Source organism: Nicotiana sylvestris, chromosome 1, assembly GCF_000393655.2.
Source record: "Nicotiana sylvestris chromosome 1, ASM39365v2, whole genome shotgun sequence".
Classification (NCBI taxonomy): Eukaryota; Viridiplantae; Streptophyta; class Magnoliopsida; order Solanales; family Solanaceae; genus Nicotiana; species Nicotiana sylvestris.
The window spans coordinates 171931528-171953254 of record NC_091057.1 but is presented as its reverse complement, the minus strand read 5'-3'; the positions used below and the strand labels follow the sequence as shown (position 1 = coordinate 171953254).

At 36.1% G+C, this 21727-nt stretch overlaps 2 protein-coding genes across 6 annotated transcripts in view; both read right to left on the bottom strand.

Moving 5' to 3' along the window:
* Nucleotides 1-461: 461 nt before the first annotated feature.
* On the bottom strand, nt 462-3607 carry LOC104224030 (uncharacterized). Of its 4 annotated transcripts, none has more exons than XM_009775582.2 (4): nt 3508-3607; nt 2358-2550; nt 1127-1388; nt 462-983 (listed from the first exon to the last, which is right to left on the bottom strand). In XM_009775582.2, exons 2-4 carry the CDS (start codon nt 2524-2526, stop codon nt 641-643), a joined length of 774 nt encoding a protein of 257 aa, XP_009773884.1. In that variant the 5' UTR covers nt 2527-2550; nt 3508-3607; the 3' UTR covers nt 462-640. The 4 variants fall into 4 exon arrangements, with proteins under 4 accessions (XP_009773884.1, XP_009773883.1, XP_070027235.1 ...); XM_009775581.2 differs by having other exon boundaries at nt 2310-2535; nt 3508-3605; XM_070171134.1 differs by having other exon boundaries at nt 2358-2535; nt 3508-3605.
* Nucleotides 3608-5744: 2137 nt separating this feature from the next.
* The window catches only part of LOC104224029 (squalene epoxidase 3-like), a 59103-nt gene continuing 43120 nt past the window's right edge, over nt 5745-21727 (bottom strand). The window contains exons 5-8 of one of the 2 annotated variants that reach the window (XM_009775577.2): nt 19179-19397; nt 6771-7040; nt 6407-6685; nt 5745-6174 (exon numbers count right to left, since the gene is read on the bottom strand). In XM_009775577.2, coding sequence (XP_009773879.1) covers nt 6055-6174; nt 6407-6685; nt 6771-7040; nt 19179-19397 — 888 coding nt within the window. In that variant the 3' untranslated portion in view covers nt 5745-6054. The remainder of the gene's footprint in view (nt 6175-6406; nt 6686-6770; nt 7041-19178; nt 19398-21727) is intronic. The other variant, XM_009775578.2, reaches the window with a different exon arrangement.

Below are 21727 nucleotides of genomic sequence, written 5' to 3'. Positions count from 1 at the left end.
AAATCATTTTTAAGATGGCAGATAGGAGTGTCATCAAATAGCTTGTACCATAGTAAAGTACCTAAAGATATGGCGGATGGGAACTCTCAAAGTGAAACTGGAGCTGCTAATATTAGCCAACTGCTCAGTTTCAAGGGATAGTATGATTTGCTGTCGATAGTGAATGGTTAACAACTTAAAATGATGTTTACAGCTTTTGGGTTACTTCTGAATGGTCGAGCTTTTGGTCTCATATTGGCTCCTTAGTTCTTCTTAAGTAATGACTCGTAATTTCACGGTCAATACCTTTAAATATTTTCACTCATTGGTGGCCCCCTGATTTTTAGACAGGAGAGTCGAGGTCAAATCAATTAGTTGTCCAGCCATACTTACAAGATGTAATACACGAATTACACTGACAACTGTTTCTTGAAGAAGCTTAGATAAAGTTTCGTTAAAGTGGAGGTGAGAAGTTGAAGGAGTGCTGTGAAAATGGAGTAAAAGGCCATCTTTACAGGAGAAATGAGCAAAATATACAAAATTACACAACAATGAAACTTCCACGAAGCAGGAATAAAAGTTCTGACGCTTAACATCTGAACGAACCTCTGAATCAACAAGGAAGAGAAAAAGTTAATATACACTGATTAGGCGATAGTATCTATCTATGAAGTTTGACCCTTTTCTCCTCTCTCCTCCTTTTATCCTCCTTATCCTTGGACTTCTTTTTTGATCTATGTTTCCTACACTGGTGGTGGTGTTTACTGGATTTAGCCTTCTTTCGGACTTTTGTCATGTCTTCTGACAGAGATTCATTGTCTGAAGAACCCGGGGAATTCAGCCAGACGGGCTTCTCTGGACCAATGACAACATGATATCCGCATCCTTTGCTTCGCTTCATATCAGGACTTGCTGACTCTCTTTCTCTAGGATCTGGACTAGAAGGAAGGTAAGGGCCAGCTTCATCCATTCGTGACCCCACAGTTCCCCTGCCACGCTTGACCCTGCCAATAACAAGCTGTTCAATTAGCAAGGTGAGACACATCGAAGTTGTGACACCAGAAAAGGACAAGGAAGTGAGGAGTTTAAGACTCGATGCATGCAGCCACAGAGATGCACAAATAGATGTTCTAAGAGAAAGATTGACCTTGAATGTAAAAACTCTTCAATTTCAGCATCTCTCAAGCCATCATCCTCACTGGAATGAGAATCCTGTCTCTCTCTTTTCTTTGATCCACTCGTGCCTGAATCAGTATCACATCTCTCACGTGACCTCCTTTCCGAGAGACTAGAGCTATGACACTTTGTATCTCTGTTCTTATCTGCCAACCTCCCTTTAAGCCTGTTCTCAAGCTCCACCTCTTTCTGCCTTAACTTCCACATTTCATTTACTTCAACAGCTCGGTTAGCTGCAATTAGTAAATTTCAGAGCCACAAAAGATGCGACTATGAGCTCTAATATAAGAAACCTGTCCGAGAAAGAATAGTGCTTTGTCTATATGTGAAGAATAACTTTACCCTTCAGATAAACTATATTTCACATTTTCCGGTCTAACCCCTAGTTCATGTAGGTTTTTCAAAAGTCTAGTTGTGTAGAACCTACTAAGGCAGCACAACATTCACACAACAAAATCGAGGAAAAAACACAAGGATATGCATGAAATAGTTGGTTTTTTCTTCTTTTAAATCAGTAGCGAATATGCATGAAGTAGTACTTATATTATCTTGTACAAAATTTGACTGTAGGTGCCAAGTGCTTGTGTAATATCGTGAGTGCCTAATACTCTTACAAGAGATACTAATGACAGAGCAGTGCCCGCATGCACAAAGTGGAAAAAACAGTTCTTTCAACAGAATGTCCTTTCCTCTACATGGTCTCTGACCTGGTTAATTCTTTTTCTATAATTAGTAAGAGGCTTCTGTCTCCTATTTCTTCTACTTCTTTCAGTCACTGATTCTTTTGTAAATACTCTTATGATATTGTGGTCTTTCATTCAACTCTTCTCATGCAGAAGTAAATTGTTATAGCGCTCCCAACCCTTAAAGAATTACGAAATGCAAGGCTAAAATCAATCATACTCTAAGCTTTCATACTTTGTTTTGACTTATAAATCGTGGCACCAGTCGGCTACTCTAAGCTTGCATATCTATTGTCGCTAGACTCTAAATTTGCTCAGCTAGATGCTGGCAGAGAATACCACCAGATTCTTCCTATAGAAAGTGATCTTAGCTGAATAACTGACACTAACTCCAATTAAGTGCAGAAAATATTGAATCACTTTAGATGAAAGAGTTTTCAAAGACAGGAAATGAGAAATAATGGATCAAACCAGAACAAAAATCTAGAACTCGTAGTGGGAAATAAAAGCGATGTGTGCCTTGTTGTACTCCAAGAACAGTTGCTGTTAAAAACCGTGAATTTGGTCTCCCCCTGACATTAGGCCGATGAAGATAAGAAAGTGCACCATCTGACTCCGCTTGCCGCCGCAATTCTGCAGCCTCTTTCAACAGAATTGCCGCAATTCTGTTCTCTGTCTCCAAATCCATATCCACCCCCTATAACACTCAAAACTGCAAATGGTCAAATAAAGATGTCTTTTAGGCAGAGCCAGAACCAACATATAAGCAGCTCCTTGTACATATATACATATACCAAATACAGGAAGAATTCTATAAATATGTATATATGTCAAGTGATGCAGCCATTGCTTTTAAATCCTAGATTTTACTCTATCTGTAGGTGACATATAAAATTAGCAGATCCCATAACTGTATTGGGGAGGCAATGGTTTCTGCCAACAAAGTACGTAGTCTAAAATACAACATAAATGCTTTTAATATGCAAAACCGTAAATGGCCCAATAAAAAATCTCGCATTTTGGTATGTAACAATCAACAAATCGAGAACACCCCAGTCCCACACTAGTTTGGGATTTGCTACATGAACACCTTAATATCCACTCCGATTTATGCAGATTTCATCCCAATACTCGATAATTTACCTTTTAAGATAAAATGGGATTCTCTAAAACTAGAAGTGTCTTGCATCTATAGGTGATATATAAAATTAGTGGATACCATAACTGCAACGAATTTCAATATGGCAATTAACGAGCTATGCAAAACCAACCTCATAATTCACTTATACAGAAAAAAGGATATCTTTACGCACTGGATGCAGAAAATTTTCCAAGATTGCAGAAAAACCAACCCATGATAAATAATCAGATAAGGTTCATAAAAGACTTTTACTTAATAAGTAGAAGGAATTCATTAGACTTGAAATTCAAGACTATCATCAATCACAAAATCATGACAATAAAAATCAAATTTTTGGGGCATTTTCAATTAAATTTCCTTTCATACTATACGAATCGGAGTGGACTTCTTTTTGCAGTGAAATTAGACACAAAGCATAGCATCAAATTAAAAATAAGCGCTTCAACATGAAAATGATTAGGGATTTAGTTTCATTCATGACGGAAGGAGAGGAGGAAGTCGAGAAAGAAAAGAAAGAAGGGAACTTACCACTCGAACTCGATGGAGAGAGATCGCCGAGAAATTCGCCGTAGAGAGATGGAAAATCCTAGAAGAGAAGAGACTGCCCTAATTTCAAATGTCGGGGCAGAAATCAATCGGAATTCGTATTCATGAGCTTATAGTGTTTTGGGCCTCTGAGTGAAATCCATTGGGCCTACCCCTTTCATTAGGGGCCATTTGCACAAATAGTCAATTTTAAGGCTGCTCATTAAAACATAATCACAATTCACCATTAAAAGCTAGTGCAACTTTCTCAACTTAATTATGACCATTGTGAGCAACCTTGAAACTCATGAAATGGCAAAATAGGACACTATAAGGGCTGGCTTTTAACCTTTCGCATTTGGGGCAGGTCACTTGATCAGACAAATTTTCAAGGTCAAAAGTAAGAAGTTTTGCTCATAGGTAAAACTTGTTAAATTTAGGGGTCGCTTGGTAGGATATATTAGATAAAATAATGTATACATTAGTTTTGTATATTAATAATACCTTGTTCAATACATTTTTTGAATATATTGGTATAATCCTATGTAGGGATGTCAATGGACTGATTCGGCTAGTTATTTTATAAAATTTGTACCATACCAATTGTTTGGTTATTCTATTATATATAACAAAATTAGACCTTTTGAAACCGTCCTAATCATGTCGGTTTCTCTTCAGTATCGGTACGGTTTGGTTAATTTTCGATATTTTTTAAATGTCATGTAAAATTTACTAGTAGATGTAGAATGCAATAACACACGTTCTTTTATAGGACTTCACAAAACTCTCTAGACATTTTTACTGTTTAAAGGGTGATGAATTAACAAAAAATGAAAGATGACTATAGTATAGATCCATCAACTATTCTACAGCAATGTAAAAGAAATCAAGTGAAAGCAAAGAAAATATAAATCACACGAGTGAAAAAATATTAACCAAGCTGGGACTCAAGAATAAAGTCTATAGAAGATTACATATTCAAAAAGATAAATTTAAATTATATGTAAGGAAACATATTCAATACATTGTAGTTTGCTAATCATAATCGCTAGAATACTTTGTGTCTTACTAATACAGATACGTGAAATAACTTAGTTTAAGTAGAAGTAGCATAATAGGTTTTTGGAATTAGTATTTTATGTTTAATTACTTGTTGGATTGTACCAATTTTCATAATTCCAAAGCCCCCCAAAAAAATCTAGTGCTTTATTATTTTTAAACTTACTATATAAATATATTTTTTTACATATAAAACTTTTTCGATACGGTTCGATATTTTCGGTTTATTTTTATAAAATAAAAAACCTACCCTAATTATCGGTACGGTTATAGATTTATATATAAACTTATGTTTTTTAAAAGAAACCTAAAAATTAGTTCGGTGCGGTACGGTCCGATCGATTTAGTCGATTTTCAAAAATCCATTGACACCCGTAATCTTATGCATAACTAATGCATAGAAAATCATGGCATTAACAATGCTTGATTAAAATATGCTAAATTTATGCTTAATTAAAATATGCTATTATATTAATACAAGTTTAAAATAATCCAAATAGTGAGAAATAAAATTATTTTCCTAGTAAATAAATAAATACTAAGCATATTTTTTCTTATATAAATAAATATTCAGTTATATACTACAATATAGATAGACAAATCAAATAACTTTTTTAAAATTTTTTTCGTATAAAAACATTCCTCAACATATGTTTCTTTTAAAAAGATAGAGTGATGGACTAATATTGAAGGCATTTTTGTAAACAAATAATTATTTTAGAAATTGTGCATTCCCTTAATAATCAAAACAAACAATGAATAAGAAATATGTTAGCATAATTAATGCAACAATAACTAATACCAACATTACTAATACACCTTACTCAGTATTATTCATATGCACCCTACCAAACGACCCCTTAAAGTTTTGTTCATTAGTCATGTGACTACCCTAAAGGTCAAAGTTCAAGTCCAGCTCTTCTCAATTTAAGCTCCTCAAGATTACATACATTTGGACAACCACAAATTGAAGACTGAAGTGTACATAAGCGAGCCAAATTTAGTTGGAGCGTACAGATTTGAGCGAATACATACATTGATTGAAGATCCCTAAAGTTGTAATGTAGAGCTTGTTACCTTTTTTATAGAAAATAGTTCAAAACAGGAACTTAATAATCAACTTAAATTGGAGTACTTGACGGATATTGAAATGTCATAAAGAATCTGACTCCGGCGAAAACTAAATTAAATCCAAAGATCAAATCGTTTATTCCTTTTTAAAATATCTTATACACATATATAGTCATGAGTAACTATTAATTAAACTCACGACTAGTCTTAGGCAATTTAGTTTACATTCAAATTTTAGCTTGTAGCATCAATTTAATTTATAGGAAGAGAAGTGAAGATTTATTATCCTATCTCAATCTTCATAACTCATAAGTTTTGAACTAGTCCTCTTTTAATTACATGGTATTATTGTCTCTTATTAATAATATAATATAATATAATATAATATATAATATCTGCCAGAGTTTTGGAATCGTGGCATTATTGGTCACTTTTATGAGCTAATGCAGGTGCACTATAGTAGGCTGGAAGGCTAGCTGGGAAGAACATTTGTCTAATTCCTTCTGCTTTAATAATGGGGAATATCATATCAATTGCGACCTGAAAAATCAAAGAGTCAGATTATCAGTACTTAAAAAAAAGGGTTTAACGACTGACTAAAACAATTTAGTGATGGATTTTAATCCGCAGAAAAAATTGCCGTTTTTGAAAATTTAGCCGAAAATTTACTTGTTGTTTAGCTACGAGAAAAGTTTGTCACTAAAACAATCTGCAGCTAATAAATAGTACTATACCACAATTTTGTCTGGATTAAGTTTGTTATTATACTTACATAAAGCAATCTGGCCCCGCGCAAAATGGCGTTGGGAGTAGGAAACGGAAGCAATAATCGACCAAAAGTATATACTGCCACAGCAATGAATTGAAAAGCGAAGCCGAGAGGCGTTGGATTTAGGCCAGCAAGTAAACCAATTGCTCCATTTGTAAAAATCCCTCCAAGCCTTAAATAACCATAAAATGCTTCCCTAATCTCTTTTCTTGATGGATCAAGTGAAGGACTGAAAACTTGGTATGTTACACCAGCCAATATGTTTATTGTTGATGCAACCGGCTACAAAGTTAACCACCACAAAAAATATAAAAATTTATACTGATTTGGAAGTCATTCTCTTGGAAAATAACTGATTTACACTTACTTTTCTAAGAGTGTAAAAGCGTTGAAGAACAGCGTTTGCATCAGTAAAATTAGGGAGAGGTTTAAGAAGATGGCGAAGGACAACAATGTCGGAAAGAGCGACAGTCATTCCTCCAGCTGATAAAGGATGCCTCATATTGAAGGCGTCTCCTATTAGAAGAGAACCTGGAATTGTACAAGTATTTGCTGCCATGCTTCTGAATTGCATTCTTCTTATGTTGTTTTCCTCGCCAATCGCTCTTATTAATGCATCCCTCAATTCACTAGGTACCTGGCAAAAAATTAACAATCCGTGTGAATCTATTTCTTTGTACACATGTTTATCATAATACTTATGTGGCTATAGAAATTGAAGGTAAATCATATCGCTTCCAAATTTAGAAATCAAATCATTCTTTTTGATGGACTAAAAAAAATGGATTGACATTCCCGGGAACTAAAAGAGTAAATAGGGTGTAATGGACCGACCGGATTGGTTCAGCTTTTATTAAAACCAAACCAAACCAACATATCTGTTTAACCAAAAATATATCTTTCAGTCATAGTTTAGTCTTAGAAGAAAACGAGATTCTAATAACCAACTTTTGCTTCACTTTCTCAATGATATCAAAGGAAAATAACAAAAACAACTAAGGAAATAATTGATTGCAAAGTCAAAGTAGAGAATTTCGAGAAGGCAGAAAAATAAAGAGTATATTCCAGTATCATCTCAGATGTCTTTTACAAGTGAAAACCTCTTCTCTTATATAGAGGTTTATAAATATAACGTTTCCTTCCATTAATGGCTAAATTATTATGAGCATTAATGGTATTAATGATCCGTTATAATTGGTAATCGTAACTGTTCATGAAGATTTTGTAACGATTCTGATTCTCCCTCTTTATTAATTGAAGGCTCATGAATCTTCCCTTTTTAGTGTCTTAATTTATTCCGTCCGTGTCTCTTCATTGACTAATTTAGGCTCGAGCATAGGCGTCCTTTTCATCTCGTGGGTGATTTGCTTGCACTTCTTGTAACTCATACATCTTTTAATTGTAATATTCCAGCTGTCATCTTTTCATTGTTCCACGTATTATGCCCTATCAGCCAAATGTAACTCCACGTGTATTATTTTTTTTCACCAATACGGATAGTCCCCCCACTTGCCGAATATTCTGCAATTGAATATCTGGGAAGTGGTATGTATTTATGGCGGGATTTTTCTTATGCCGCCGTTTCCCAAGCATCATTGTGTTTTATTCAGAACTAACGCATCATATATCACTTCTATTTAATGCATGTGCTACATGACTTTTGATGACTGGGTTTGTGACTCCTCAACACTTTTTAGGGCTTTCTTGCAGCTGCGTCAGTCACGAAGTGACTGATTCATTATGATGTTTTATCATGACTTACTTTATATGACGGTTGCTTCTTCTTATAGGTACCTCACGTGTCTTTTAGTTTCACCGAACCTTTATCCTACAATGTTCTTCTTCTTCACTTATTCTTATTCTTCAGCGTATATTACTTTATTAGTTCCTTATTCAACCATGTCTTCACCAAATCCCGATCCTCGCAAAGTAGTAATTGTTGATGAACTTGCCCCTTCAACTGTTCTTATTAGGAGTAAAAGAGGTGGAAGATTGTGTAGCCTCAGTTCTATTTCTAATCGTAGTTCCCCCTCTCAAAGTAGTGCTACCAATCCATCTGCTTCTAGACCTAGGGCTTCTGCAACCCCAAGATATTCTTCTAAATATAAAGATTCAACCGAAGCCCTACGCGAACCCACTGTTGATGAATTGTTCCTTAAGAGCTATCCTTTGTGACTGATAGTGAATCCATGAAGAGTCAAATCTCTTCCATGGCTGCTTTCCTTGATCGTGCTGATCATTACCCAACTCTGATTACGACTGGTCTTCTCGCTCTAGTTCGAAGAGAATGTAATTGGAAACCCGACTTCCCAATTTTAGTCCCTGGATCTAACCAAACAATAACTTCATATCAAGATGGCTATTCATTCGTTTATACATATCCTTTTACCTTAGGTTTCAAACCTCCTATTGACCCAATAATCATTAAGTTCTGTCGTTACTTCAATGTGTGTTTAGGACAAATTGGTCCTATTGTTTAGAGAGCGGTTGTATACCTCCATTATTTATCAAACTTGGCTTCTATGCCTTTTACTTTTCGTCAACTACTCCATCTTTACTCTCTCAAACTATTTCGTGAACGAGTTTTTTCCCTTGTGGCCAAAAGTAAGAGAGTATTGGTTAGCCCTGAGGATGATAGAGATCGAGGCTGGTATGCTCGCTTCGTTTCTGCTCCCACTAGTGCTTTGGTGGGTGAAGAAAACATGCATTTTCCAGAAAAGTGGAATTTTGCACGTAAGTATTTGCATCTTTATCTTTTTCCTTCTTCAAAAGGAACTCTCATGTATAATCATGCCTACTTTTTCAGCAACTATGGAAGTTTTTTAGGAGATTTCCAACTTCTGTGCTTGGGTATGAAAGTTATTATCTGTTGCTCCTATGGAGATAAGGACTCAGAGATTTGGATGGAAAGTTAGGACACACAGTACTTTTTCCTACCTAGTCTTCTTCTTGTACTCTTTTGCTAGTTTAAGAGTTTCTTACTGTGAACTCTTTTCTTTTATTAGGATTTCCTATTCATGGTGTTAGTCCCGCTTCTATTTCATCTGCAAGACTTACGGTGAACCTTGCTCAAGAAAAATTCTGAGCTCCTCTTCAATGAGGAAGGTTGATGAAGCCCGTGGCTCGGAGGAAGAAAAAGAATGAGAGGAAGGTCTTTTAGTTCGTAGACCTCGAGTTAGGAGACGCATTGTTTCAGATGATGAAGCCAGCCTCCTCCCAGTTCAGTTCCCTTGAATGATCCTGAAAGTGCTACTTTAGTGAGTTCTGATGAAGAGATGAATGCTCCTCCTCGTGACTCTAATGATTAGCTGTTCTCCCATGTTTTCGATAGTGAAGATTTTGGTCCCGTTTCTGAAGAATTACCCATTGCTTCCCTTTCAGTGTCAGTCCCCATCATTCTCAATCTACCGTTCCTATTGCTGCTGCTACTACTCCTCCTGTGGTTGCTTTTACTTCTTCAACTGTCCCTGTTGCTACTACTTCTCACGTTGAAGTTGGTACTTCTAGTAGTAATACGGTGGTGAAAAAGGTTACCATAGAAGTCCCTGAAGATGGTAATCTGTTGAAAAAATCTGGTCAAGCTGACATATGGTTTAAACCTTTACTTGGCCCAGCTGAGAAGTCAAAGTTAGAAAGCTACAGCTCTTTGACATGGATAAATGATATTGTTCGTTCATCGTTGAAGGTTCAAGTCTTAGCTTTCTTTTACTTGTGGTTATTTATTTTTGTGTGACAAATTGCTTCTTTCTTTTCTTTTTTAGATTAACTTGATAGGAACCGAGCTCATGAAGAGAATTGTTCACCCTGAGCAGCTAGTTAATGATTATCATACTGAAGCGGATAACTAGAAGGAACAATATAAGGGTCTTCAATTGGAGAAAGAAGATTTAGCTGAAGAAAAGTGTGCTTTGGAACAACAAGTAAGGATAATGGCAGCGGAATTGGCAATTGAGAAAGCCTCTTCAAGTCAAGTTGGCAAAGACAAAGACATCCTTGAGTCTTCATTCGCAGAGCAACTTTCTAAAGCTACCGATGAGATAAGGGGTTCGAAAGAACTCCTTAACCAGAAGGAGACTTATGCCGGGGATCTAGTTCAAGCACTCACTCATGCTCAAGAAAACCTTCGTGTCTTTTCTGATAAGGTCCAGTTCTTAGAGAGATATCTTACCCATTTGAAGGCTTCTTATGATGCTTCTTTGATTGAGAAAGAAGAGTTGATGGCTAAAATTGTCCAGTGGGAGAAAGATTACGAAGCCCTTGAGGATAAAACGACACTTGATGTAAGTTGGGCTTTTCTAAATACTCGCCTCGAGACTTTGATGGAGGCTAGCCAGAAAGGCTTTGACTTGAATACTGAGATCGCCAAGGCTAAGGAAACGATTGAAAAAACTTAGCAAAGTCAGAGCTTTTCATCACCTGAGGTCGGCGTTCCCGAAGGTGATGAGCTTACTCCTGGTGAAGTTAGTATTCAAGCTTCTTCTGCTCAAGTTGAATCTTCTTCTGCTGTTGATGATGCCATATTGGATTCTGCCTCTCCCGCTGCTGATAATGCCACATTGGACTCTGCCCCTTAATGTTCTTTCAGAACTTAGTTTGTTTTTAGAACTTTTGATAGGAAGATTTTTTTTGTTGGAATGGTTAGTTTTACCCTGGTTCGTTTGGGGTTTGTTCACCAACAAACATTTTGGTTTTAACTAAGGATATACTTAGTTTTAGCCAAGTTTAATATATGATCTTTCGTTTAATTTTGAGTTTTTATTTTACTCTTTGACTTGCATTTAAGAATGCTTTAATATTTCGTGATTTTGGCACAGACACGAATTTTATAAAAGAGGACCCTTTTATAAATGACACTAAAGAAGAAGACGTCTCAACTTCATATTGGTGTAAGTAAATGAGAGAAATAGGAAAATATATATTTTGAAGAATTTTCATGAATAATTATAGGAAGTTTCATGTTTTGAACTTTCAAATTACATAACACTTTATAGGTATTCAATTAACTTTTTTGTATGACATCTACAACTCTTTCATAACTGTTTTTCTTATAACAAATTTAAAAAAATTCTAGAGTATATCTTGCAACCCATGACTAATCATTGCCTATAACCTAAGTACTCGCAAGATTTGGTAAATTATGTCTGCGAGTTTACACTTTATCAAAGCTTATTACAAAGGTTTCTTGAATCAGGCTTGTTTTGGCTCTTGACTTCTTGTTTTTTGGCTCTTGACTTTTGATTTTTGGGTTGACCCAGGCTTGAATTATGACTTTAACTTCTTTAGTTTTCTTTGACTTTCAGTCTTCTTTGCCTTCATATCTATAGTCCTCCAAGTGTTAGAGCTTTGAAGTATGAAATTCGAGCACTTGATTATTCCTTACATTTGGTCCATTTCCTGAAAAGGAAAATACATACGAGACTCGGATGTATATTTTTAGATGATGACTTTTTAACCCTTTTTATTTCCATCAGAAAGGTTGTAACACAGACCGAGAATAATTTTGTATCCCGCTTGTATTTCAGGTCTAATATCATCATTTGGTGTGGGCTAACTTTTTACCTATTATCTAAAATTGTTAGTGCACGATAACAAAATAAAATCATAGTTAAGCGATACCTGACCGTGGGTACTTCTTTTGCTTAGAAGTAATATTTCTTCAAATGAACAATGTTCCAATTAGAAGATAGCACCTTGCATTCCATGGTTTCCAACTCATAAGCACCCTTTCCAGCAATGCCTCGAATCTTGTAGGGTCCTTCCCAATTTGGACTCAACTTTCCTGCATTGGCCGCTTTTGTCGATTGAAAAATATTTTTGAGGACGAATTCCCCAATCTTGAAGTATCTAAGATGAGCTTTTCCGATTGTAATATCGCTCAATAATTTGTTTCTGTACTGCCATCCTTATTAAAGCCGCTTCTCTCTTTTCTTCAAGCAAATCTAGATTTATTCGCATCTCTTCCTCATTTGATTCTTCAGTTGCTTGGGTGTATCTTGTACTTGGTTTACCTATTTCAACTGGGATTAAGGCTTCAGAACCAGACACAAGTGAGAATGGAGTCTCTCCCGTACAGGTTTTTGATGTCGTTCGGTAGGCCCATAAGACTCCTGATAACACTTCTAGCCACTTACCTTTTGACTCCTCTAACCTTTTCTTCAAGTTATTAATAATAACTTTGTTTGTCAATTCAGTTTGTCCATTAGCCACAGGATGGTAAGATGTTGATGTTATCCTTTTAATCTACCAACTCTGGAAAAATTCTTTGATTTTTGCACCTATGAATTGTGGGCCATTATCACATACGATTTCCTTTGGAACTCCAAACTCGCATATGATGTTTCGCCAAATAAAGTACCTGACTTCTTTCTCCCACACCTGTTTGAAGGCACCTGTTTCTACCCACTTGGTAAAATAATTTGTTAATACGAATAAAAATCGTATCTTTCCTTTGGCTTGTGGCAGTGGACCTACGATATCCATCTCCCATTTCATAAAAGGCCATAGTGAAATAACTGGATGCAATAGCTCTGCTGGGCAATGCATGTTGTTGCCATATCGTTGGCATTTGTCACACTTAACCATAAAACTTTCTGCATCTTCTTCCATTTTTGGCTAAGAATACCCTGCTCTAATTAACCAAGGATATTCCTCCTGCATGATTTCTACAGTGTCCCTCATGTACTTCTCTCATCACATATTCTGCTTGAGAAGGTCCGAGACATCTTGCTAAAGGCCCTCCGAACATCTTTCGATACAGGTTGCCACAAACCAAACAATAACGGGCAGCTTTTTATTGAAGTGAGTGAGCCTTTTTCTTATCTTCAGGTAAAATCTCGTACTGCAAGAAATTAAGGAACTCATTTCTCTAATCCCAAGTTAAATTATTGAAATTTACCTCATTTTTATCCTGATCGAGTGCTAAATGGAACAAATGTATTACGGTAGCATTTTCTTCATTTGTTATTTTTGCAACAGATGCGGGATTAGCCAATGCGTCTGCTTCTACATTTTCTTCCCTGAGTATTTGCATGATTTTCCAAGATTGGATTTGTCTAATTAATTCTCGTTCTTTTAACAAATATTGCTGCATCCGCACTTCTCTAGCTATATAAGTCCCCTACATTTGATTAACTACAAGCTGCGAGTCACTTTTGATTATGATCTGCTCTATTCCGAGTTCTTGTGCCAATTCTAGACCTACAATTACAGCTTCATATTCTGCTTCATTGTTAGTAATGGGATGACACTTTATTGCCTGCCTTATGGTTTCTCCTAAAAGTGGGATTAGAACAATGCCTAAACCCGCTCCTTTAACACTCGAGGAGCCATCAGTGAATAGGGTCCAAGTACCCGAATTAGACTCGGTGAATACCTGTAGTTCCTTTTCTGCTTCAGGAACTATCCCTGGACTGAAGTCTGCCACAAAATCTGCCAAAACCTGTGATTTTATCGCAGTTCTAGGTTTGTAGGCGATATCATATTCACTAAGTTCTATAGCCCACTTGGCTAACCTACCTGATAGTTCTTGCTTATGCAATATATTCCTTAAGGGGTAAGTGGTCACTACATAGATAGGGTGACATTGAAAATACGGCCTCAACTATCTAAATGCCATGATTAGTGCTAAAGTAAGTTTTTCTAAATGAGGATATCGAATTTCAGAATCCAATAAAGATTTGCTAACATAATAAATTGGAGATTATTTACCTTTGTTTTTATGTACCAACACTGCACTTACCGCCATTTCTGATACATCGAGATAGATGAGTAGCCTTTCTCCATCCTTCGGTTTAGCCAACAACGGTGGGTTTGACAAGTATGCTTTTAGATTTCTGAGTGTTTGTTGACATTCCTTAGTCCACTCAATGTGGTTTTGATTTTTCAACACTAAAAAAAACTTAAAAACTTTTCTCCGAAGATTTAGAAATAAATCTTTCCAAAGCTGTTATCCTTCCTATCAGCCTCTGCACCTCTTTTTTGCTCGTGAGTATGTCTGGTATCTCTTCAATTTCTTTGATCTATGCATGGTTTACTTCTATACCTCTATTTAGAAACAAGTAAACCTAAAAACTTACCTGACGACACGCCAAAAGCACATTTTTCGAGATTTAACTTCATATTGAGTTTGCGATGAATTTGAATTTTTTTTGACAAATGTTGGATATGATCCCCCCCTGTGCTTACTTGACTAGCATGTCATCGATGTAGACTTCCATAGTTTTTCCCAGGTGTTCTTTAAACATTTTTATTACCAATCTTTGGTACGTGGCTCCACCATTTTTTAGTCCGAAAGGCATGACTTTATAACAGTAAGTCCCCCTGTTTGTGATAAAGGAAGTTTTTCCTCATCTAAAGGACCCATTTTTATCTGATTATATCCTGAATAGGCATCTAAAAAACTCAACAACTCATGTCCTGCAGTAGAATCAATTAGTTGATCTATATGCGGTAAAGGAAATGAGTCTTTAGGACAAGCTTTATTTAAGTCAGTATAATCTAAACAAACTCGCCACTTCCTATTCTTTTTTGGTACTATTACAGTATTAACTAGCCAGTTAGGATATTTTACCTCTTGTATGGATCCAATTTTTAAAAGTTTTTGTACTTCATCCTAAATCACCTGATTTTGAAGGATCCCTGCTTCCTTTTCTTCTGTTTGACAGGTGGGTGTGATGGATCTTCATTTAGTTTGTGGGTCATCACCTTCGGTGGTATACCTTTCATATCTGAATGCGACCAAGCAAAGCAATCCACGTTAGCCTTTAAGAATTCAGTTAACTTACCTTTCATTTTTGGGCTCAAGTTCGCTCCAATGTAAACTTTTCTGTCTGGCCAATGTATAAACAGAACCACTGGCTTCGAGTTTTTCTATTGTTATTTTGATGTTTTCATTCTCTTCTAGTTCTTGAATGAAATCAGGCCTTGAATCCACGTCCATTTCCCACCTTCAGTTGAGGTTTGTGCTGCTAAGTCCTTAACTGAATTCTGTAATTGCTATTTTTTGTCTGCACCATCGGTCACTATGCTCGAATTCGCCCCTGAATTGATACTTCTGGAAGCCTGTTGATCACCACGGATTTGTCCAATCCCTCATTGTGAAGGGAACTTAATAACTTGATGTAAAGTAGATGGAACAACATCCATATCATGAATCCAAGGTCTGCCAAGAATCATATTATACGCCATGTCCGTATCTATCACTTGAAATTTCATGCCTTTGACAACTCCTGGTAAGCATTATTTCTCCTTTTGTAATAATGCTTGAATTGTCGAATCCAGATAAGGTACGTGCTTTGGGTACCATTTTGTCATCAGTTTGCATCTCGTTACCAACCTCAGAATAATGATATTTACGGAGCTACCTGAATCAATCAAAACTCATTTCACATTAGTATCATATACGAGTAAAGATATTACCAGTGTATCATTGTGAGGGATCATCACGCCATCTACATCATCAAATGTTATAGCGTTTTCCTTTAAAATTTGGCAAACTCGCTTTCCGTGGGTAACCGTGACTTTTGATGTCTTTTTTGCAGCCGTATATGTCACACCATTGACCTCTTCACCTCCGCTTATCACATTAACCATCCTTTTTGGTGATGGAGGTGTTGGAGGCTCTTGTCTATTCTTCATATACGCTTGCTTAACTTTCTCACTAAACAAGTCAGTTAAATAACCTTGTTTTAACAAATGCTCTATTTCACCCTGTAGCAGTCTGCAATCTGTTGTTTTATGACCGTATTCATTATGAAACTCGCACCAAAAATTTGGATTTCTTCTGTTATGGTTTGATCTCATTTCTTTTGGCTACCGCACCTTATCTCTCATACTTCTTAAAACAACTACCGATTCAGAAATACTGATATTGAAACTGTAATCACCAATCTTTGCCTTAGTATTAACATTGTTGTCCCACGTATCTCGCTCTTTTTTGAACTTGGATGATGAACCCGCGTCTTTATCCCTCGATCTAGAACCATACCTTGGATTTTCTTGTTTAGAACGTGAATCTCATCCTGCAGGTCCCATGTAAGGTTCATACCTGTTCTTACCAGACCTTTTTTTGGTTTTCGGTCGCCTCGAACTTGTTCTTTCATCACTCCGTGACCGAGTGATAGTGTCTTCTTCTATCCGCAGCTTCGTACTGTATCTGTTGTAAACATCATTCAAAGTTGTAGCAGGGAATTCTCATAAGCTTTCCTTGAGTCTCATCGTGGATTCTAAGCTTTTTTCATTTAAGTTACTTGCAAACGCCATGGCTGCCCAATTATCAGGTACCCGTGGTAACAACATTCTTTCATGTTGAAATCTATCTACAAATTCCCTGAGTAGCTCCGTATCTCCTTGTTTTATTTTGAAGATGTCTTCCATCCTCTTCTCAATTTTTTGAGCTCCCAAATGTGCTTTAATAAATGAATCTACAAGCTCAACAAAAGAATTAATAGAATTTTCTAGTAAAAGTTAAAACCATGTTAGTGCTCCTTTCATGAGCGTTTCGCTAAATTTTTTGACCAGCACTGACTCAATTTCTTGCTTAGTTAAATCATTGCTCTTCACGCCAGTTGTAAACGCAGTTACATGATCTCGTGGGTCAGTTGTTCCATCATACTTTGGAATATCGGGCATTTTAAATTTCTTTGGAATCGGCAAGGGAGCTGCACTTGGCTTCTAGGGCTATTGTGAATATTTGTCAATATCTACTCCTTTAATCATGGGTAGCACACCAGGAATTTGTTCTATGCGATCATTCTGCTCCTTGCGCTATTTCCATCATGAGATTCGCTGGGAGTTTCTCCGCTTCCCAAATTAGCAAGTCCCGAATGCGGGTTTCTATAGTTGCAGTGTTGTTTGGAGGTGGAGTTGGTGGTACAGTTGGCAATCCACTGACAAAATCTTGAGGAGCATTGTTGACGTGTTCCGCAATTAGTTATTTTAATGCATTGTTGATCATTCGTATGTGATGTTGATCTTTGAGATGTGCCCTCCCGGGACTGTCGAGGATAATTTTGAGGTAAAGGGATTGGAGTTCCTCTCTTATGTTGGTTATGTTGGTTCAGATGGTGTCGTTGGCAGTTGACATGATTGTTTGATAGAAAAGTGAATTGGAAAGTGAAAAGATTATCAGTTTTCCTGTAACGGAACCAATTTATTTAACCAAAAAATATATCTTTCGGTCAAAGTTTAGTCTTAGAAGAAAACGGGATTCTGATAACCAAGTTCTGCTTCACTTTCTCAATGATATCAAAGGAAAATAACAAAAACAACTAAAGAAATAATTGATTGCAAAGTCAAAGTAGAGAAGTTTGAGAAGGCAAAAAAGTAAAGAGTATATTCCAATATTATCTTAGATATCTTTTATAAGTGAAAACCTCTTCTCTTATATAGATGTTTATAAATATAACGTTTTCTTCCATTAATGGATAAATTATTATGAGCATTAATGGTATTAATGACCCGTTATAATTGATAATCGTAATTGTTCATGAAGATTTTGTAACGATTCTGATTCTCCCTCCTTATTATTTGAAGGTTCATGAATCTTTCCTTTTTACTATCTTGATTCATTCCGTCTATGTCTCTTCATTGACTAATTTAGGCTTGAGCGTATGTGTCATTTTCGTCTCGTGGGTGATTTGCTTGCACCTCTTGTAACTCATACATCTTTTAATTGTAATATTCCAGCTGTCTTCTTTTCATTGTTCCACGTATTATGCCCTATCAACTAAATGTAACTCCATGTGTATTATTATTTTTTCACCAATACAATATCGGTTTGGATTGGTTCGGTTTTGGCGGGGTTTTCGGGTTTTTTGTTACTTAAATATTATTTCAATCTTACTTTGTTAAATTTTTTATGAGTAAATATATGTTTAGTAAAAATTTAAAAAATTGACAAATGTATTATCTATTAAATATTCTTATGGGAGAATTTACTTAGTAACACATGGTTGTTATTTTTTCAATCATTTGACAATAATTTTTTGTTAATATACACTTTCAAAGTTAACCAAATTTAGTAATTAAAAATAAAAATTAATAGGATACCTAAATAATAATAATCATTTCAAATTCGAAAAAGATATAAGAATTTAATAGATCTTGACATATGAATATGGAAGAACAAAGTGATTGACTCATTTCAGTAACACTTGATAAGAGAGTGATCATACACCAATTATTTAAGGTAATAAATATGGAGCACGTCATATTTTCATTAAATATTATACTCCGTAAGAGAATCTCAAATATTTTTAGATATTTTTTTAAAGAAAATTCTATATTAAATCTTAAAAGAATATATAAAAATTATATATTTATATGTCGGTTTGGTTCGATTTTTTTACTCAATACCAAATCAAATCAAACCAAACCAAGTGGGATTTTTTAATCGGTTTGGTTTAACTTTTCGGTTTGGTGCAGTTTTCCGGTTTGATTTGTGTACCCCTAAGAGTAATAAGTAATAATCTCTTAGAAAAATGGAGGTATGAATTGAATGAGTATGGAGACAGAGATGGTAAAAATTTACTCGCACCTGGTATTTACACCAAACAAATGAATGCTTGACATTTGTCTTGTATATAAACTTTTTATCACTTAATCATGATTAGATAAAAATACCGGGTGCGAGTAAGTATTTATTGACATGGATTATTAATGAGAGAAATGCAGAGTTGAAATGGTAAAACTATTGGTGGATATAAAATTAATGCTTCATTTTGTAAATAGTTTTTATACATCTATATTTAACTTAAAATTCATTAGAGATACATACCTGAGAAGCGACCACATTCTTCAAATAATTGACCATTTCTCCATTAGCGATGGAAGGTACTTTTTGACCAGCAATAAGAACCAGACAACGAATCTCAGTGCTGCTGATTGGATAAAATGTTACTGGTGATGGGTCTGACATGACAAGAACTCCGTGGTTTGCATATGGGAGTTGACAATCTTTTAGAATTAATCCAACATAAGTAGAAGGGATATCCATCTACAATTAACAAAACAAAATATTTGTTATTTTTTTTTGAAAAATTTCTAGAAAAATCCATAGCCGCTATCCTTTGGGCTTGCACCGGGTATATGCAATAGGTCGCAAACCACACAAGAGATGATGTAAACCGCACTAGCAAGCTCGATGTGACGAGCTTTGACTGAGGAGACTACTAGTAAGGAGAATTGATCCCAGGTCTCCTATGTGGAAACCACTCAGCCAACCCTTGTGGGAAATATATTTTTTAAATTTTAGAGACAATAAGAAGAAGGAGTTTAAGTTATATACATAGTTAATATTTTATACTATCAGGTCATTCAAAGAATATCTACAAGTAAATATTTTTATGATGTCAGATATGCAATTGTATGCGGTTAAAATCGGGCCTACCCGGTTTTGCTATTTAATCGAAACCAGGGAATTGCTTCGAGGGTTAGCCTCGAAGTAGAGCGGATCAAAGTGACGAAGGCAAGGTACTGTGTTCGAGAATCGAAGTACCTATCGAGGTCGAAGCCGGCATCGATCAAAATAAAACAAGGCAGACTCCGAGTGAAGCACAATAATGGGAAAGCGAGATATCTGTGACTGGTCGAAGATCACGACGGGATTTTGGAACAGATCAAATCAAAGGTGGTTAATTAGCTAATCATGTGATTTCCTTCTATAATTTGAGTTATACCATAATTAGGACCCCTCTACTATATAAAGAGGAGTCACCATCATTTGTAAACACTTTACATTCACGCGGATCAAAGCAATAGAATATTCTCTCTTTAGTTTACACTCTCTTATTCATCAATTTGTTACATTTTAACTGTTCTTGCACAAACTAGCTTGAGGGTATTCAAGCTCGAGGGCTGGATTCTGTTCAAACACTGGTTTACTTTATTTAATTATCAATTTACATTACTAATCTTTACGTTTATCAATTGATATTAGGTGAAATCACTTATCCTTAAAATCACATTATAAGTTTAATTATTATCCAATTTTTAGGGTAAACAGTTTGGCGCTCACCGTGGGGCCAAGGATAAAAGTAATTGCCTAGTATTAATCTTTCATAACACACATTGCTTTACGCTTGTTCTTGTAAGTATCTTTGATTTCAGGATCAACATGTCGAATTCTCAAGTAGCACCCACACATGCAAATAACGGCCTTGGTCTAAAGGGCGAAACGAGAATGTAGTCGCCCCGAGAAATGGAGAACCTCCAGTAAACCCCGATGGACCACAAGTCGTTACCCCAATTGACGTCGGTTCCCGTGTTGCTATTAAGGGAATTCAGGTGTCGACCTTGAAAATAACATTCGCAGAGATGTTTGAGTAGCCGATCAGAATGCACAGTGTGGTAAAAAAGGCAGAATTATGATATTTGAAATGTTGTAGACTCAACAAGCTGCGATAACGCAACTCCAAAATCAGAATCGTGCTCCAAGCAGAATGGAGCTCGAAACATCACAAGAAGTTATTCATAGAATCGAACCTGTACCGGAGAAATCAAACGCCAATAAATCGGGGACTAATCCTGCCATCATGAAAATGCTCGAGGAGCTCACTAAGCGAATCGAATCAGGTGAAAAGAAAATTGAGGCTAATGACAAAAGGTAGAAACGTACAATTCGCGATTTGACCAAATATCGGGGGCACCCCCATTCTAAAGGGTTTGGATTCGAAGAAGTTCATGCAGAAGCCTTTCCCGCCGAGTGCGACACCGAAGCCTATCCTAAAAAAATTCTGTATGTCAGAAATTCCCAAGTACAATGGAACCACCGACCCTAATGAGCATGTTACTTCTTACACATGTGCAATATAAGGGAATGACTTAGAAGATGATGAGATTGAATCTGTTCTGTTGAAAAAGTTTGGAGAAACCTTATCAAAGGGTGCCGTGATATGGTATCATAACTTACCACCCAACTCTATTGATTCGTTTGCTATGCTGGCAGATTCATTTGTGAAAGCCCACGCCGGAGCCATCAAAGTTGCAACATGAAAATCGGGCCTTTTCAAGGTAAGACAAAAGGACAACGAGATGCTCAGAGAATTTGTATCTCGGTTCCAAACGGAGAGAATGGATTTGCCTCCAGTCACTGATGACTGAGCTGTTCAAGCTTTTACACAAGGTCTTAATACTTAGAGTTCCATAGCTTAACAACAACTGAAGCAATATTTGATCGAATATGTAGCTGTCACTCGAGCCGATGTACATAATCGGTATCAATAAAAATTAGGGTCAAAGATGATCAATTGGGGCTCCGATTGGTTCGATTTATCACAACATATCCACAGATAAAGTCAAAAAAGACATCGATGGGGAACCCCGATT

What these genes read in the sequence shown, in the direction of transcription:
- LOC104224030 (XM_009775581.2), bottom strand. Translation starts at nt 2,526, where the DNA reads ATGGATTTGGAGACAGAGAACAGAATTGCGGCAATTCTGTTGAAAGAG. An exon ending in AGTTCTAGATTTTTGTTCTG is followed by an intron (nt 1,389 to 2,309) that starts GTTTGATCCATT and finishes TACTAATTGCAG; the next exon opens with CTAACCGAGCTGTTGAAGTA. An exon ending in GAAGAGTTTTTACATTCAAG is followed by an intron (nt 984 to 1,126) that starts GTCAATCTTTCT and finishes TGTTATTGGCAG; the next exon opens with GGTCAAGCGTGGCAGGGGAA.